At 39.8% G+C, this 19,521-nt stretch overlaps 2 protein-coding genes across 5 annotated transcripts; one reads left to right on the top strand and one right to left on the bottom strand.

The window, feature by feature from the left end:
• Positions 1 to 2,376: 2,376 nt before the first annotated feature.
• Positions 2,377 to 12,969, bottom strand: PHB2 (prohibitin 2). Of its 3 annotated transcripts, none has more exons than XM_058174157.1 (10): positions 12,838 to 12,969; positions 12,086 to 12,218; positions 11,919 to 12,003; positions 11,508 to 11,587; positions 10,969 to 11,153; positions 8,309 to 8,438; positions 6,569 to 6,672; positions 6,289 to 6,366; positions 5,261 to 5,337; positions 2,377 to 2,983 (listed from the first exon to the last, which is right to left on the bottom strand). In XM_058174157.1, the coding sequence occupies exons 2-10, from the start codon at positions 12,210 to 12,212 to the stop codon at positions 2,950 to 2,952; spliced, it is 900 nt and encodes a 299-aa protein (XP_058030140.1). In that variant the 5' UTR covers positions 12,213 to 12,218; positions 12,838 to 12,969; the 3' UTR covers positions 2,377 to 2,949. The 3 variants fall into 3 exon arrangements, with proteins under 3 accessions (XP_058030140.1, XP_058030141.1, XP_058030142.1); XM_058174158.1 differs by having other exon boundaries at positions 12,725 to 12,862; XM_058174159.1 differs by lacking the exon at positions 12,838 to 12,969 and adding an exon at positions 12,529 to 12,553.
• A 223-nt stretch (positions 12,970 to 13,192) lies between these two features.
• On the top strand, positions 13,193 to 18,895 carry EMG1 (EMG1 N1-specific pseudouridine methyltransferase). 2 transcript variants are annotated; one of them, XM_058174161.1, is made up of 6 exons: positions 13,193 to 13,341; positions 14,026 to 14,127; positions 14,776 to 14,917; positions 17,209 to 17,267; positions 17,344 to 17,493; positions 18,573 to 18,895. In XM_058174161.1, exons 1-6 carry the CDS (start codon positions 13,207 to 13,209, stop codon positions 18,645 to 18,647), a joined length of 663 nt encoding a protein of 220 aa, XP_058030144.1. In that variant the 5' UTR covers positions 13,193 to 13,206; the 3' UTR covers positions 18,648 to 18,895. The 2 variants fall into 2 exon arrangements, with proteins under 2 accessions (XP_058030144.1, XP_058030143.1); XM_058174160.1 differs by lacking the exon at positions 18,573 to 18,895 and adding an exon at positions 18,254 to 18,479.
• Positions 18,896 to 19,521: the final 626 nt, after the last annotated feature.

Here is a 19,521-nt window from a genome sequence, read left to right as displayed (position 1 = left end):
CTATCACCACACTACCCTCTTGTGGTATATCATCGGATTACATTATTTGAAAAAGCTGCTTGAGAAAGTGTCATTTTCATATGTATTCATCTACAGCCACTAGTACTGAAGATTGAGTTGGTTAAGCACTACCCAGTAGAAAGACAGCATTTCCATTTTATCTACTGTAATCATTCCAATTTCCCCTGCAGCGGAAGTGTATGATTTATGTTATTATCTGGTTTGAACAGGTAATTTTAAAAAAATTGCCACTGCTTTACTGACTCTTGGTGGTTTATTTTATCCTGAAGGTGTTTTCCTTTTTTTTTTCCTGTTTACAAAGGTAAGTTCAGCTCTGTGACTGCTTGGAGTAGGATAAGAGAGTTGGAAGGGACCTTGGTGGTCTTCTAGTCCAACCCCTTTCCAGAAAGCAAACTGTTCCACTGCTAAATAGTTGTCAGGATATTCCTCCATATTTCCAGGTTGGATTTCCCTCTGACAAGCTTCCACTGCTAGCCTTATCTTTTGGTGCTATAGAGAATAAATCAACACCCTTTCCTGTGGCAGCCCATCTAGCTATCATGTCTCTCCTTAGTCTTCTTTGTTAAGCTAAAGATACCTAGTTCCTTTACTCACTTTTCATAGAATTTAAGAGGAACTCTGGGAGTTGAAGTCCACAAGTCTTAAAGTTGCAAGGTTGGAGACCCCTGGTCTATACCACCTAGCATCCTTACTGCTCTTCTCAGCACTTTCTAGGGCTTGCCATCTCTTTTTTATGGGGGTGACTGAACTGGACACAGTATTGCAAATGTGCCCTCAACCAGTGTGGCATAGAGCTATCACTACATGTAGTTCTCGTAGCAGCAACAGGAAAATGGATTCACACCGGCTTCTAAGGAACTAATGACTCCCCTCTCTACCCTAGTCTTGTAGTTTTCTGACATCATGTACCCAAATTTGAGCAAGATCCAGTTCTACCCAGCTTTCTCAAGGTCAGCCAGTCTGGGAGGAATTGTCACCTATCTATCCTGGCAAAAGTCAGGTTTTAAACAGGAATGGTTTACATCATTTGTAAGATCAGAAAGGAACCTGCTGCGAGTACAGTGTATTTATTACATTTGTATGCTGCCTGACTTATAACAACTTCAAATCGACTCTACAATGGTGCTTAAGACAGAAACGTCTGTTTCCATCTGCACATCTTATAATTCCGAACTGATGTTTATTAGTCTGGCATATCACAGACTTCCCACTTGTGTGCCAAGTGGGAAGTCTGTAAGCGGAGTGGAAATATTTCTCATTGACCTCCTACTTCCTGCACCTTAGATTTTGCTGACATTGCACTGAGAATCCAGGTTTGGGATCTGGCAAAGCATCCTCCAGCATCTTTATTTACAAGAAATTCTGTGCCTTGCATAAAACCTTGCAGATACGGATATGGAAAATATGTCCACTTTTGTGGGGAGGGTCGCAAAGTAAGTTAGAGCTTCCTGGGAACAGAAAGCAATTCAAGTTGCCTTCAGGTAGAATAGTTGTTCTGACTTTTCATGCTTAATGTATCAGCCATTTTGTGTTGGGGCATCTTCTTATAGCAGCCATTTTGTTAGAGTATCCTTCACATGCTTTAAAAATCCTAAATATGTCCAACAGGCCAAATTATCACATTAGATTATTCCTTTTCACAGGCACTGGTAGCTATTATTTATATAGTGTTTTCATTTAGAGAAAACAGTATACTTATTTTAACATAACAACTCTGAAACTATCTGCCAGCAAATATTTTTCTCTTAATACAGCTTTAAAGGAAGAATTCTCCTCAAGATAATAGCAAAAGAAACCAGTTAACCAGACATTCAACCACTCTTCCTGCCAATGCTTTGTTATTGTATATACCAGATTTTAATCAAGTCTGTGGTAGGACATGAAGCATGATTGATTGGCTTTATGTTGGTGGGTGGTATGGTAATGCAGTTTGGTCAAGCATCATTCAAGAACCAGTTGGTGGTTAAAGGCAGATTTAAAATTGAGACTGTGAACTCGTCCTTAGTGCCCCCCAACCAAGTAGCTATGAAACTATGGGCTACTCTTTCTCTCCACTCTAGGAAAAAGGCAACAGCAAAGCACTTCCAAATAGAACAGCAAAAACTAATAAAAAGAAAATATTATTGTGTAGAAGATGGAAAATGCAACTACTCTGAAAGGAGATGGGGAAAACCCCAGTACTCGGTAGCAATGCATTGCCACCTGTTCTCCATTTCCTCACAACTACACACATGCTTTAAAACAAGTAGATGTTACAGTGAACTGATCTTTAAAAGTATTCAAATGGATAATTTTTCTCCTTTTTGCGTAAGTACTATCTATAAAAAATGAAAACAAATGTAAATTGTATCAGAATGAGTTTTGGACCTGATTTTATTTAATAAAGATGTGAATCACAAGGCAACCGACGTTACATAGATAAAGTATCACAGGACTTGCAAAAGTCCTGTGGCCCATCTATTCCTGAGATGAGATGTTCAATAGGGAACAGGGAATGGAAAAGTAAGTCAGAAATGAAAAATGGAAGAGCCAGGGATTTTATATATAAGGCATGACACAGACCCATCAGAAACTTAACAGCAACAATTTGATCTACTTAAAAAATCAGCTCCAATAGACAAAATTGCATAACGCAAGCCTCTTTGTTTCTCCCAGTAAACATCTGATCCGTCAGGATGGGATTAAGTATCTAAGGGAACTCCATTCAATAAAACCAATTCCTACTGTTGATATTCTCAGAAAAATGGAGCCATATTAGCTAGAAAAGGTCCTTTAGGGAGGGATGAGTTGGGAAGTTGACAAGGATGAAGATGACAACTGAAAAGAAATCCCAAGAGAATATTTATGGGCCTCAAAGGTACAGTATCCAAAAGCCCATAATTCTCATTCTGTCAGTCATCTGCATGGTTCAAGGAGGCAATCACTGTTTCATTTCTTTATCTGTTTCACGATAAGACTATCACTGGAAGAGAAACAAAGACATAACAAAGAACTGTGAGAAACGTACCACAATATGGGCTTGGGGACCAAGCATGAAATCAAGCCTTAATTTTTATGATTAACACAGAACAAGAGTAATTAATGGATTAAATATATATATGTAATTTGGTGGATTAATTCCTTGAGGCAGAAAAGGATATTTGTTCTCTGCTGTTGTTTAATTTCTACAACATTTTGTAATTGTTGTTTGGATATAGAAATTCTGTATTTTTTCTATTTTTCTTCAGCCTGCTCCATGATGGGACTAAAGATAAGTTAATTCAGTTTTGGGTAACTGGTTTTATTAAGGGAAGAGAGACAATGATGTCAAATGTCTGAGAAATTTACTTTGAATCCCTTTGTAACCAAACCTTGCCTGATTGACTCATAAAATAATAATTTAAATGAAAAATGCTAAGAATGGAACCACTAGAAAACCTTCCTTTTCTTTTTTTACTTCATTTATGGAAGACTATAACAAACTGTTCTTGAAGATGTTCCTTCCCACTTTTTCAACATTTTGTCCTAATGTCATAATCATTGCATCATCATTATCAATTTTATATGCAACCTGACTCTTTAACAAATCTGGGTGGTTTATAAATCATTAAACATTATTAAAAAGAAAACCCCAAATGAAACAAAAGTAGCAGCTTACTGTATTAATGAATAAATATTTTATATAAAAGATTCTACTTAAATATAGTACGGGCACATAACATTTCAAACTACATTCTTTATCTTTTTTTAGATAAACATTTAAATGAGATCTGCTCAATAAATATGAAGATGCCAAACTATGGGTCCTTCCTCTGTACTTTTATGAACACCTCCTAGTTGCTATGAAACTATTAACGGAACTAAAGCACTGGTTAAAGGCTGAGGTCATATATGTTCTGGGAAGCTATACCTAGTTTGTTCATTTTGACATTTCACTTTCACAGTTTGAAAGTAAGTACAATAACTTTAAATTCACAAACTTATTGTACTTTGGAGATGACAGGGCCCACGCTTTTGTACCCTGGATGGAATGCTTGGTCAAGCTGGACACAAAGCAACTTTCCATCCAGTTTCAGCTGAAAAGCACTGGAGGTTTTCTATTTTCAGCAGAAGAAAAAGGAAGAGTGGTGGCTTAATCTCCTCTTGATCCCACTATTTGTCAATTCAAGATTTCTCCATACAAATAAAAAAGCATGTGGAGCTTAAATTTTTTCATAAACTGACTTTCTCAAGGGGGAATAAAAAGTTTGGATCAGAAAAATAACCTGCCTGTCCTCCAAAGGGGGTGGGGAAAAAACTAAGCAAGACCCATCCAAGCACTCTTATTAAATTCACATCCCCTGTGGTTGCCTATAAGCTAGAATCAAACATCTGTGGGAGACTGTTCATGCATCAGGGCAGTTTAACCTAACAAGGTTCCACAATCTACAAAGAAGAACCCAAACTTATTCTTATGAAGTTTCTTTTTCCAAAGGGCAAAATCTCATCAAACAGCTATACAGACATATTGATCAGGAGAAGCCAACCTCATGTCTTACTTTCTGTGGGCTTCTCTCCTCACCACCATAATTCCCAGCTCTCTAAATGACTCCATATTTGCCATAGTCCCGTTTTACATCTATCAAAATCTAGGAAGATGAATCATCAAGACTTTTAACTAATTAAGGTTTGTGTATGGATAACATAAAGACATTGCAGGAAAAAAGCACTATTTCAGTTGATGCCTTCTCAGAACAAGAACTTCTCTTTCACTCTCACAAGAGTGGGACTGTGTATTCCAAACAGCAGATGCTGCAATATCTACCGCCTACAGCTTTTATAAATATATCATGTAGCGTTACCAAATGAATCAGAAATAACTTCAAGTCATTTTCTCAAATTAAAGACTGTATAAAAGATATGCGTCTTACCTTCCTCTGGAGCCGGATCAACACATAGTAGCACCAGAAGAGAGAGGACAGAGGGGAAAAAAAGGATTAGAAAAAATTACAATGGCTGCTGAACCTCCGTGTTTATGACACATGCTTTGGAACCTGGATTCATGCTACACGCAGAGAGCAAGATATATTACTACATTTATATTCTTTGCTCTTCAAAAAAAGCAGCATAAAATAAACAGATTCCTAGTCCCCATCCCACCACTTTTCCAGAGGAACTGCAGTCTTTTGAACTTTCCCTAAATCATCTTAAACTTCAACTCATCACTGTGGAAAATCTAAACTCTGTAGATCAGTTACTTGGATATTCACAAGCCACTCACCTTGTAAAACCTTCATCCTGTAGATTAAGCACTAAATTGTCAGCTGTAAGATACACACGGTTTTGAGATGCTGCAATCTGTAAAAGTTCAGGGCAGTGGATAAAAAGGCAGTTAGCAAAGATACTGAAACACACGGGGGGGGGGGGGGCAGAAGCATACCTAAGCACAGAAGTTTCTTTTAATATTTAGAGGATCCTTCCCTAATCATTATCCCTTCCAGGGGTTTGCAGCTTTAATTCCCATGATCCCCTTCAAGCATGGTGCATGAATATAATGAAGTGTAGTGTAATCAGAATGGAGTGGATTGGGAAAGACTGATGTAATAGCAGCTAAACCAGGGGTGTCCAAACTTGGTCCCTTTAAGACTTTTGGACTTCAACTCCCAGAGTTCCTCAGCCAGCTTTGCTGGCTGAGGGACTCTGGGAGTTGAAGTCCAAAAGTCTTAAAGGGACCAAGTTTGGACACCCCTGAGCTAAACCATGAGAGTTACCATGCACAAGAAAAAAAAAGCAAGGTCTCTGTAGAAGCATGCTATGAACAAAATTATCTCTTCCCTTTTGAAAGTTTATTAATTCTTTTGATGTCCTAAATATGGGCTCTGTTTAATCAGATCACAGAACACAGACAATGGGTGTGGACTTTTAATTTGTTTTCTGTCACGAATTTCAGATAGATCCAGGTCCATCAGTATTCTAAATGCCCAAATTCATTCTGCTTCTCCATCTGTTTTTGTTCCTGCTGTGAGCCTTTTCCTAGTCTGTGACACATGTTCTGCAAGTGACCACGACTGAGTATAGCTCACTGAAATGATGTGGGCCTGCTCTTAAAACAAGAGTCAAAGTCTTCTTGGCTCTTGCTAAGATGGGGAGATCAGCAGGCACTGATGGCAAAAATGAACATCAGGAGAAGCATATCATATTCGCCTTGGATTCATCACTTGGCCTGGTACAATGCGAAAGCAGCAGCTGAGGGTGGACATGTCTACGTGTGTGTGTGTTTGAAAGCAAATCCACTAGTCTAATACTCACCGTTTTGGAGATATTCTGGGCAGCACGGATCTTGCGCAGCTTGATGTAACCTGGGTTCTTGCTGAGGGCTTCTCCAAGGTGAGTAATCAGTTAAGGTTGCATTTCTTAAAAGTTTTGAACTCAGGCTCATCTTTTACCATCCCCTCAGCTATGTTTAACCTGCATCACTTTACTTGAAACCACACTATGTGAAGATTAGCGTGCTCTTGCATTCTACTGCTGCATCCAAAACGCCAGAAACCTGTAGCAATCTTTCCCTCTCATATCAAAGCAAGGATATCATTTTAGCAGCTGTGGCTTCACCTTCAGCCTGAACAATCTTCTGCCTTTGTTCTTGCTTTGCTTTTTCCACAAGGAATTGTGCCCGCTGAGCCTCCTGCTGGGCTAGAGTACAGAGAAAAATTAGTATCTTGGCAAGAACCAAAGTCATGTGGAAATGCCAGGATGTTGCTAATTACTTATGGTGTTTATTAAATATTCAGTTACAAATAGATTACTGGACTTTTCAGCTTGGAAAGCCAAAAGTAAATCACCAGCTTTTTAGATAGTCTTTAATTTTATATTCTGCCTTTGTTATTTTTATAAACAACTCCAGGCAGTGAACTTATCTAATACTTCCATTTTCCTCACAACCCTGTGAGGTGAATTAGGCTGAAAGACAGTGACAGCCACAAGGTCACCCAGCTAGTATTACAATGGATTACATGATATTACAATAAATAAATACCTATTCTTTATTTGAAATAGTTCTCCCCAAACTCTTCAACTCATCAGCTGCTTCATAAAGTTTCAGATTTTTCATCAACTCTCAAATATTTATAAGAAAACAGTATTGAACTAATAATACTACAAACAACAAGAGATAGGTGAATAAAAACACCAAAACCAATAAAAACATCTAGCTGGCTGTGCAATCAACCATAATAATAAAAGAGATAGTGAGACTGATCATTTGGAGAACCTCAATTTAAAACAAGAAAGAACCCAACCTGTTTTCATGCAGAGAGCTAATATAGCATTTGAGTAAAGTGCTGTAGGAAACATAATTTTAAGAGTGGGATCAGAACACTAAATATTTTTAATTTTTCCAATTGCTTACATTAAATTTACATTACTTTAAAAAATACTTTTAGAATATTCGACCTTAAAATTAACTGATTTACACCTACACCTTTTCTTATAAAAATTATCTGGGAAGTAAATTCAGTTAAAATAATGGTCTCAGTATTCCACTCTAGCTTATCTTCAAGTTAAATTGATTTCTTATCAAACAAAATGGAAAAAACCCAACCACTGAGTGATCTGACATTAAATCACAGGTGGTCTACTGTGGATAATCTGAAATCCAATTCAGGAGAATGGAGGAGCAGGAATTGAAGACAGAGGGGGAAAGCATGGCAGCCACAGAAAGCAAAAGACAAAAGGACCAAATACAGGAGCCGACATAATATAGGTAGTTTGTGTTACTGTCTATGGCAATAGTAAAAGCAAATATGACACAGGCTTGCAGCAAAACCTGGCAGAAAGGATTCGCATCTGAAGCTTCAATAAGATGTATGTGAATCATGGGATAAACAGCTCTCCTTCAAAAAAATAGGCAATTAAAAATGACATTGGAAAATGATGTAAAGTATGCCTTCTAGTGTTCTTGTCAATCTTACCAGCAGTAACCATAGGTGGTGTCTGTTCCTATATAACAAAGTAACATGCTATATAAATATACTTTTGTATGTTTCTGTTCTCTCCTGTTACATCTGTATGCATGTGTGCAGTCAGAAACTCAAGGTGGACTGCATACACCCTATTCTGGATTGTAAGGCAGGAGAATTGATTAGCACAGAACTTACCAATATTTTGAACAGCTGCCCACCTGCTTCTCATATGTTCTTGTGTTGAAAGAATTTTTCAGGAATGTTTTTCCCTGCAGCCCTTTGCTAGCATGATCCTATTTTCAAACCAGTCTTCTTTTTTCTGGTTTCTCCAGCTGTTACAGTTTCCTTTAATTTAAGCATCAACTCACCCACTTGCTTGGCTTCAACTGCTGCCGTGTATTCTCGGCTAAAACTCAGCTCTGTGATAGCCACATCATCCAATATAAGGCTAAAATCCTTTGCTCGCTCCGTCAGTTCCCGCCGGATAAGCAAAGATACCTGAAAAAATAAATCCACAGTTCTTGCTCAAGGAATTATTTCCCTTTGCCCAGAAAGTCACAAAATCATAAAATCATGTTGCTGAAGTGACCTTTAAATCCTTTCACTATCCCTTTGGTTCAAGAACCTATCCCCTCATGCTTCAACACATCTCAGCAAGAGGACTCCATCACCTGTCTGATTCAATTCTACTGTTAAATTGCTGTTACCATTTGATATTTAAACGTAATTTTGGATAGTGGGTGGACAACATTTAAATCTAACAAACTTAAAAAGTCATAAATCAGAACTGTCTTTTAAAGTGTTTTTTCCTCAATGTCAGCTTTTCAGATATCTGAAAGGTGCTATCATATCCCCTTCACTTTTCTCTTTTAAAGACTACTGTATTTTTTGGACTATAAAACACACTAAGATTTTGAAGAGGAAGACAAGAAAAAAAAAGTTTTTGGCTTCTGTGTGCCCGGTTTTTGTCCTCCCTGGCCCCCAGGAGCACGCTGCAGGCTGCCCAAACCCTCTGCGCATCCCGTTCTTGCGAAAAATGGGATGCATGGGGCAGGGTTTTGGGATGCCAAAAATGGCTGTATTCTGTGTATAAAACACACCAACATTTCCACCCTCTTTTAGAGGGGGAAAAAGTGTGTCTTACACTCCAAAAAGTACAGTAAATATTCACTATCCTTTCAGTCTCTTTTCATAATACCTCATAATTATCCAATGGTCCTCATTGCCTTTTTCTGACCTTATTTTGTAAATTCTTACATTCTTAAGAATAAGTTTTTCTAAAACGATTGGCCATAATAATTCTTAAAGAACTGGGCTTAATTCTGGCTTTTCAAGATGACTGCTGCACAGTAAGTTTCTTTTTTCTCTTACTGATGATCTGCTATTTTCACTGCTAAAGCTGGCTCTTTGTCAGTGCTGCTCCCTGGTTTTGAACAGGAGCACTTAGGAGTGAGCCAACTTTTGGATGATAGTTGACCCAGTGGGCAAGGGGGGTCTTGAAGATTCCAATTCTTTCTGGAAGTGATCAAAAAGTCATTGGGGGTATCCATCTTCCACTCAAACAGTTTTGTTTTCTAAGCATACCGGAATTTTAACTTTCATTGTTTTATTTTGCTTAATGTTTTAAGTTTAACCGTTTTAACGGTTGGGTGCTGATTTATTTCAACCCCTTGCTTTTTCTCTTTTTTTTTTCTTTTGATATATCTTGTTCTGGACATCCTGTCCCTTCCATAAACATCACATTTAGCTAGGGAAAGAGATAGATTCCTACGAAGTCTGAGGAAGACTGGACAGATTTATTCCAGCTAATTGGCAATTACTTCTTCTTGCACTTTGATCGGGGGTAAGCCCTATTTTGGAGACTGAATTTTACTATAGTAAATAACAATTGACTAGAGAGGATATTAAGAAACAAACATGGATATTTGATCCAGGATGATTTGTTTATAACTTTTGGGATGATTTGGGATAAATAAGATGCCGTAGTAAATTCACTATGAGTGGATTACAATAGCCTGTAAACAAAGGGTTTTGAAACTGCAATTTTGTTTTGTTTCACTAATATTTTTTTCTGTTAACTACTTGGTCATTAATATAACATATAGAAAAACAGGTCAACAAGTTGCAAATAGATTTAGTAGTTTAAACATTTTTGGAGGGCTTGTTTTGCAAGGGGTGGGAACTCATGTTGCAGTACTATATCAATCAGTATTCAACTAGAGGGGATAATGTGTGTACAATGTCTTTTTGAGGCACCTTTTTAATGCTTTGATTCTTTTGTGTTTTTTGGGCTTTTTTTTGTCCTTTTGGATTATTATTTTTTTGAGTTCTGTACTTTGTATTTTAATCTTGTTTTGAATAAAATAAAAACTTGTGAAAAAAAGAACTGGGCTTAATAATCAATGCAGATCTCAACAAAGCAGAATAAAAATATCCTAAAACTACATTTGCTACTTTTGCAGTCACATTGCACTACTTGTCTATGCACATCTGCTACCAAGTCAGAATACTTCTCACTAAATTTCTTGTCTAAAGGAAATTGGCAAAAGATCTAATTTATTCCCTAAATAATTGCTTAATACATACCGTATTTTTCAGAGTATAAGACACACTGGAGTATAAGTGTTTTTGGGGAGGAAAATAGGAAAAAAAAATTCTGCCTATCAGGTATTCATCTGGCTAGCATCCTTAGTCTGGTCAGCTTCCGCACATTAGTTCACTGGTTTTGAGCGCTGGTTTTTTATCCCCTGGTTGGGGCTGAAAAACAGCTTCTAAAACACAGCTGATCAGCAGGAGCAGCAATGAGAAAGCTTCACTCGCTAGCACCTTGTTAGGGCTGGAAAAAAGCTTAGAAAAAGCTACATTCGGAGTATAAGACGCACCCAAATTTTCAGCCTCGGGGGGGGGGGGGGAGAGAAAGTACATCTTATACTCAGTAAATCATCTGCAATCAGCAAACTATTGGACACAGCTGTGAAAAGTAGGACTAAGTGCAGTAAGACAGGTCTGGTATCAGAAAAGGACAAACCTGAGCTCGTTGGGTAATGAGCTGTGACGCATTAAACTTTGCTACCACGCTTTTGAGTACTTCATTGACAATGGAAGGAAGAACCCGTTCTTCATAGTCTAGTCCAAGTCGCTGATATAAGCTGGGCAATTCTATAGCATTGGGTCTTGATAGAACACGCAAGGAGATATTCACCATCTGCAGATCTAAAGTTGAAATTAAGTCTACCACAATCTATTTCTCAAGTCTGATTATATATCCAATTACACCACCCAGAATCAGTTATTCTGAAGTTCTTAATTTACATTCTGGCCAGAGAACTGTATGCTCTTCCATGAAGTACAAACAGAAGGATGTCAAAACTGATACAAAATGCAAAACTCAAAATTATGGAAGCACAAATCCTATCCATCCCACAATGCACCACTCATAGATTTCAATGATTTTGTGACATCATTCTTAGTAAAAGCTTTACTGCAGCATTGTTATAAAGACTAAAGATAGAGAAATATCTACATACATAATCCTGACTTCTTAGGAAGTAACAACTCTGTTCTTACCTTTGGATCCTGTTGGTGAGGAAATTTTGCGGGGCCGGGCTCGAATATCATAAATTATTGGATACTGGAACCAAGGAATTCTGTGGAGATTAGCAATGATTATAATTGAATGAAATGTAAAAAACATCCTATGTCTCTTACTTGGAGATATAAATATTACCACATAACTTTACACTTTAATGAAAAAAAAATTCTGAAGCACCATCTTACCAAAAACAGAAATTATATCGATGAGGGTTTTCTTCAGGGAAACTTAAAAAAATAAATAACTTGCCAAGCTGAAGTAATATCAAATTAATTCTGAGGGAAATAGGATATATTTTGAAACATTGGTATGAGGATATTGCTTTGAAATACCCTGGTAAATACTAATTTTTTTCTATTATACCACCCAATCCCCTAGATGAGTACCTGAAATGAAGTCCCTCTGAAAGAACAATATCCTGCTGAACTCCACCAATGCGGTTGAAGAATATTGCTCTTTGACCTCCTTCCACTGTAGAAATCAAGAGCATTCTGGAGTTATCCTCAACAGTTGAACAAAAGAGGAATTAAAGAATTAATAAAAGTCACCTTACCTGTAAAGACAGACTCCCGGATTCCATAGGCTGCAGCTCCAGCACCCAACAGCAACTTTAAAGCTGTGCTCATCCCACGTGGGCCAGTAGGCAGGCGGCCAGCAAAGTCCTTCAGGCTCTGAGCCATGGCAACCTTGTTATGGAAGCAGGTTCACAATTATACAATTACACAATTGTGCAAAATTTATTTCTGATTAAGCTTGGAGGGAGAGGTGGACTGGTGTGCATGAAGTATTTTATGTATGCAATTATCTCTGGATAAATAATTCTGCACTAAGAACCACACCAACATGAGTGATGCCAACCACTTATACAGACTATATATATATATATATATATATATATATAGTAGATATATATATATAAGATGTTATGATAAAGCAGCCCTTCTTTACTGCTAGGCCGCCAAGAGCTAAATTTACGTTTTCATTAAGGAACATCACCTCGTGCAGAAGTTGCAAGTTTCTAAAAAGCCAGGCACCCCGGAGTAATGCAAACGAATTCAGCCCCCACTGACTTTGTTCAGCACAACGGATAAATCATGAATTAAATCCCCCAAATTCTACAGCCCGCCCGCCCCTTGTCCGAACGGTGTCATTAAAGCACCGAATCAACCAGCCGCTCCCTTCCCCGACATGCCTGCTGCCCCTTCACTAAAGAGAATTCATCCTCGGAGAAGCAGGCTAAAAACGCTTCATTGCTCCACTCAGAAAACCTCGCGGCAGCAGCCTCCGAGGACAACCAACCCTCACCCTCGTTCGCCAGTCACGCCGCCGCGCCGGAGAGAAGGACACAGGAAACGGCGGGCTCCGAAAAAGCGTTTCCGGGTCAGGCGGCCGCGGCCGGAAGAGCTTTTCCCCTGGCGCAAGAATGGCCTTCGAGCACCCCGAGGCAGCTAATGGCTCTCGAGCCCCGGAAGCCTAGCGGCGCTCCGTCATTTGCGGCTCGGCCCCTCTGGAAATGCAGCGCGTGCCCCTGCGAACAGTGCGGGGCTTGGTTTCCATCCGGGGCTGCTGGAGCGCCTTGAAGCGAAAGGACAATTCGGGAACAGGAAGTGGCTGACCCTGGAAGAGGAAGCCGCTGAGCCCGTGGGAGAAAGGCGCAAGTTCGCCGCTCTAAAGATGGCGGCGGAACCCGTGAGGAAGCGTCCCCATCCGGAGGGAGGCTCTGCGGACGGCGAGGGGTTTCATCCCAGCCGCGCCGGGAAGAGGCGGCTGGTGGTGATCCTGGAGGGAGCGTCGCTGGAGAGCGTCAAGGTGCAGGCAGGGGCTGCTGGCCACTGTCAGGGAGAGTGCTGGGCAAACTTTTTAAGCCCGGGGAAAGAGTACGGAGGAGGGTCCGGGAGGAGAAGCGGCTTTAAACTTCCCTTCAGAACCAGTCGCTAAAGTCAGACGCTGCTTCGGGATGGGGGGGCGGGGAGTGGCTTCATCACCTTACTTTGAAACACGTTGGATTTAATCTTTGTGCGGGACAAAAATCCTATTTTTGGTTATGTCCACGTGCGGGACGAATCGTCACTCTGGATTCTGGAAGTTGTAATCCCAACGTATTTGGACGGCGTTTTTTAAAAAAATGCCGGGAAGAACCACTGAGGGGAGGTATTATCGTTATATGGAGCGGTATTATCAGAGGCGATATATTTATGCATAGGTGTCTTTGGGGTCATAACTTAGTATGGGATGCGGAGGTCTTAGTTTCTGAAAATATTGTGTTAGATTAAGAGCACTATATAAGGGGAATTCTGTTGAGAAATAAAATTGCCATTTCCTCCCACAAATTCAATTTATGGAGTGCCATAAGATGTGTTATACAGAACATAAATGTCTCTTGCTCATGAACCAATGGTGTAGAATCAGAGTGTTCAGAAGCCACATAGAAAAGTTTATTTAATAGTATGGATGGGAGCTTTTCCTAATTTGGCACTGTTTTATTGTTTTAAGGTTGGGAAAACATATGAATTGCTTAATTGTGACAAACATAAATCCATGCTTCTGAGGAATGGCAGAGACCCTGGAGGAGTTCGACCAGACATCACCCACCAGGTATTCTATGCAAGTCTAAGGCCAGTTTTATGGCCCACCTCTGGTCCTGAAATATTAATTGGGAAATTACATAAATAAAAAGGCAAGAAACTAATGCTGGCAATTCTATTTTTGAATCAAACCATTTTATTTTTTTACTATTAGTTCTTTGTTATATATATAATACTTTCTTCAGGAACTGCTCTTTCTCGAATATTCTTTACAACAGTCATGAATTGTTCTAAGACAGGGATGTCAAACTGGCAGCCTGCGGGCAGGATGTGTCACGCATAGGCCACGTCCATTCCAGCTCCACAAAGGGAAAAAACATTACGGCAATGTGACGCCGCAAGTTTGACACCCATGCTCTGAGATACTTCCTACTGTGTTTCCCTGAAAATAAGACCTCCATGAAAATATTTAAACACATGCGCAACCAGTCCCCACCATTTCCTCTGGTTAGGGTTAGGGAGACAGAGCTGGAAATCAGGTAAGACGGCAAGAGGATCCCCGTCTCGCTTCACACGCCCCAAAATAAGAAGACCTCCCCGAAAATAAGGCTAAGCGCTTATCTCGTGGTTCAAAAAATATAAGACGGTCTTATTTTTAGGGAAACACAGTAGATTTTGCTTTTTAAATATGTATATGATTTTCCATTTTTTAATTTAGAGTCTCTTGATGCTCATGGATAGTCCTTTGAATCGAGCTGGCCTTCTCCAAGTATATATCCATACAGAAAAAAACGTTCTTATTGAAGTCAATCCACAGACAAGAATTCCTCGCACCTTTGATCGTTTTTGTGGTCTTATGGGTAAGAAATGCAACTAAGATATATCGCCCTGAATTAAATAAACTGAGCAATGTTTGTCTGTGGATCTTTGTAGACTATTAAACTAGCCTAGTTTGGGATCTTTTACTAATACAGGTGCACACTGTCGTGCAGAATGTTTATATGGGGTAGCCTAAATAGTTATATTTCCTCGTACTGTTAGTTTATAACCTGTCCATCATTTAGCGTAATGTACTAAAACAATGGATTTTCCAGTATTGTTTCTGGAACATATTTGCCTTTTTGTTGAGCGTGGAAGTACAAGATATTTTATATTCAGTATAAGAAGTAAGATCTTAAAGAGGAACAAACAAAAGGTTGGAATTATGCTGGGGATTGAATTATAAAAAGTTGGTGAAGTTCACTGTAGTTTACATGTAATTATAATTACATTATACACTGGTGGATGATCTCTGGAGGGCCAGGGATAAGGGTTACTCCTCTGCCCTGGTCCTATTAGATCTCTCAGCGGCTTTTGATACCATCGACCATGGTATCCTGCTGCGCCGGTTGGAGGGGTTGGGGGTGGGAGGCACCGTTTATCGGTGGTTCTCCTACCTCTCTGACCGGACGCAGACGGTGTTGACGGGGGCAGAGATCGACTCCGAGGTGCCTCATGTGTGGGATGCCACAGGGATCGATTCTCTCACCCCTCCTGTTCAACATCTATATGAAGCCGCTGGGTGAGATCATCAGTGGCTTTGGGGTGAGATACCAACTGTACGCTGATGACACTCAGCTGTACTTTTCCACCCCGGGCCACCCCAGCGAAGCTGTCGAAGTGCTGTCCCGGTGTCTGGAAGCCGTACGGGTCTGGATGGGGAGGAACAGGCTCAAACTTAATCCCTCCAAGACGGAGTGGCTGTGGATGCCGGCACCTCGGTACAGTCAGCTGCAGATGCGGCTGTCTGTCGGGGGCGAGTCATTGGCCCCGATGGAGAAGGTACGCAACTTGGGCGTGCTCCTGGATGGTCGGTTGTCCTTTGAAGATCATTTGGCGACCGTCTCCAGGAGAGCTTTTTATCAGGTTCGCCTGATCCGCCAGTTGCGTCCCTTCCTGGACCGGGATGCCCTATGCACGGTCACTCATGCTCTCGTTACCTCTCGCCTGGACTACTGCAATGCTCTCTACATGGGGCTCCCCTTGAAGAGCACCCGGAGACTTCAGCTAGTCCAGAATGCGGCTGCGCGGGTTATTGAGGGAGCGGTTCGGAGCTCCCACGTAACACCTATCCTGCGCAGACTGCACTGGCTGCCTGTTGTTTTCCGGGTGCGCTTCAAGGTATTGGTTACCACCTTTAAAGCGCTCCATGGCTTAGGACCGGGCTATCTACGGGACCGTCTACTGCCGGCCTCTATCTCCCAGCGTCCGGTGCGTTCCCACAGAGGGACTCCTCAGGGTGCCGTCAGCCAAACAGTGTCGACTGGCGGCCCCCAGGGGGAGCCTTCTCTGTGGGGGCTCCTACCCTGTGGAACGAACTTCCCCTCGGGCTTCGACAACTACCTGACCTTAGGACCTTTCGCCGCGAACTTAAAACCTATTTATTTCATATGGCTGGACTGGCCTGATTTTAATTTTAAACTTTAATTGAATTGTTGATGGGTTTTAAATTTTGTAATTTTATGGGGTGTAATGTCATTTTAAATTTTCTGGCATATTTGAATCAGTTTTTTAAGGGTTGTTTTAATTATTGAGTATGTTTGTTTGTATTTTATTTGCCTGTTCACCGCCCTGAGTCCTTCGGGAGAAGGGCGGTATACAAATTAAAACATTATTATTATTATTATAATTTAATGAAATAACATGGATATGATTTATGTTCCATCTATTTTACATTTATCTCATTAACATTTTACCATATGGCACCATTTTTAAAAGGGTCAAAGGCTCCCTATATGGTCCTGAGTCTTACAGTCACTTGTGCTTTACATTGCAAATGAATCCATTCAATCTCTTAATGGGTAGACAAGCTGGCTTTCTGTATGATTCTGCATTTTATCAGTCCATTGGTCTGGTAAGAAGGGTAGAGAGCTATCATCTGGATTTAAAGTAATTTTACATTATGTGTGCTAAATTAAATCACTTTACTTTTCTGGGGCTGATAAATAGATATTAGCGTTCCCTGTCAGGTCATATTTAATTAGTAGGTCATGAATTATGTATTAGTTTATGGAAAAAGAAAATATTCTGAAAACCACTGCTTGTATAGGATTGTTGCAAGCAATTAACAGTATGTGCTCTGTGTTCTCAATGTTTCTTTGTCTCTCCTTAGTTCAGCTGCTGCATAAGTTTAGTGTCAGAGCTGCTGATGGCCCTCAAAAGCTATTAAAGGTAGTAATTCTACTATGATTCTATAGACGATTAATTATGTTTCTATTACCAGCTTAATCCAGTTTTTCTTCCGTAGGTGATAAAAAACCCAGTGACAGATCACCTCCCTGTGGGCTGCGCAAAAATAGGCACCTCTTTCTCAGCCCCTCAGGTGACAGACATGCGTGACCTAGTCCCTACTGCAAACCCTATAGCCATAATTGTGGGAGCATTTGCTCATGGATCGGTAAGGCCTGTATTTATTCTTAGACTCCTTTATTTACAAGTCAGTGATCTCACCTCCATCTTAATTGAGGTTCTGGCAGCAAAGATAATACAGGTAGCCCTTGACTTACTATCACAATTGAGCCCAAAATTTCTGTTGCTAAGCAAGACATTTGTTAAGTGAGTATTTTCCCATTTTACAATCTTTGTTGCCACATTTGTTAAGTGAATCACTGCAGTTTTTAAGTTAGTAACACAGCTGTTAAGTGGATTTGTCCTCTCCATTGATTTGCTTGTCAGAAGGTTGCAAAAGGTGATTATATGACCTCAGGACAAAGCATCTGTCATAAATGTGAGTCAGTTGCCATGCATCTGAATTTTGATCAATGACCATGGGGAGGAACAACAGTTGTAATATGAAAAACTGTAATGTTATGTTTTTCAGTGCTGTTGTATCTTCGAACAGTCACTAAATGAATTGGTCTAAGTCAAGCACTACCTATATTGTCCCTTGTTATAGAACTGAATTAAGTGTCTTAAGAACATGTTCTGTAAACTTGGTACATTTCTTATAAAGGGGTGGGAATACTAGTGGGACAGTGCTAATAGCCACTAATTATGGAGTTGATTTTTTTGAGTGCACCAATTCACAGAGAGTTATAGACAGAAATCTGTTTTCTGGAAAGTTAGATCATTTGTCTAATTTATATTCTCACCTAGATATTAAATAATGTAACCTGTATACTTTAGAAACTTGTCTAACTATCATTGTTCTCTTTTAGCTTAATGTTGACTATACAGAAAAAACCATCTCTATCAGCAACTATCCACTCTCTGCTGCTTTGACTTGTGCTAAAATCACCACAGCTTTTGAAGAAATGTGGGGAGTGGTATAAACCTCCTGTTCTGCTTATAGATTCCTAGCCTATGATATTTGGTCTAACAGGCTCTATGTTGTAAATGTTATGTACTGTACCCTTATTTATGGGAAATACATCCTTAATTACTTTTTTATAGTAAATAAATAATTTTTGTATATAACAGTGTAGCACTTATATACCGCTTCATAGTGCTTTACAGCTCTCTCTAAATGGCTTACAGAGTCAACATATTGCTCCCAACAAACGGTCCTCATTTTACCAACCTTGGAAGGATGGAAGGCTGAGTCAACCTTGAGCTTGTGAGGATTGAACTCCTGCCAGTGAGCAGTGAATTCGCCTGCAATATTGCATTCTAACCACTGCACCACCACAGCTCTTAATTAATGATTAGCAATAGTTGCTGTATATTTCCACCAGGTTCTCCACATCATCTCTTTTTCCTCCCCAAAACTGTTTTAATCAAAAAATAAATATGGAACGGATATGCCACAAAGCCCTAACTTCTAGCATCTTATTTATCAATCAATTTCTTTAGGCCCTTTAAAATTTCCTCTGGGATTACAAAAAACCTCCTAGAGACTAGTTTTCCTTTGTGATTTGCTATGCTTTTGCCATGACATCACATGTAACTGGCAAGTCTCAAGACAGTCATTTCACCTGTATTCAGTCTAAAAAAATATTTCCCTGCTTCTCCACGAACTATAGCAGTCTGTTGAATAAAGAGTTTTGGAGGCCAGAGACCACTGAATAACGTCAATACCATCACTGTTTCCAGAAGTAGCCTCACTTAGTCCATTGATGCCAAACTGGCAAGATATGCATACTATTTTGTCACTTGCTCTCCTGAAGATGCCTGTGACTGTTTGTCTCCTCCAAGTGATCAGGAAAAATAGAATGATCAAAACAAACACTTTGGCTAAAGTGTACTCTTCACTTCTTTCTGGCGAAACTGTACCAACTGTACAACTGGCATATAAGCAATTATCTGCACAAAAAGAGAAGCATACTCTGCTGCTGTGGTGCACTTCATTAAAGGCACAAGAACAAGGTGTGGAGATAAAATGGGTAATCTTCATGTGCATCCAGGAGACAGTCAATCTCTGAAGAATCAGTATACCACATCTAACTATGTTCCTCATTTTTACCATAAGCTACAAATAATGCTAGTA

Source organism: Ahaetulla prasina, chromosome 2, assembly GCF_028640845.1.
Source record: "Ahaetulla prasina isolate Xishuangbanna chromosome 2, ASM2864084v1, whole genome shotgun sequence".
Classification (NCBI taxonomy): domain Eukaryota; kingdom Metazoa; phylum Chordata; class Lepidosauria; order Squamata; family Colubridae; genus Ahaetulla; species Ahaetulla prasina.
Note: the sequence above shows the minus strand (reverse complement) of the source record. Positions and strands in the feature narration are given on the sequence as shown.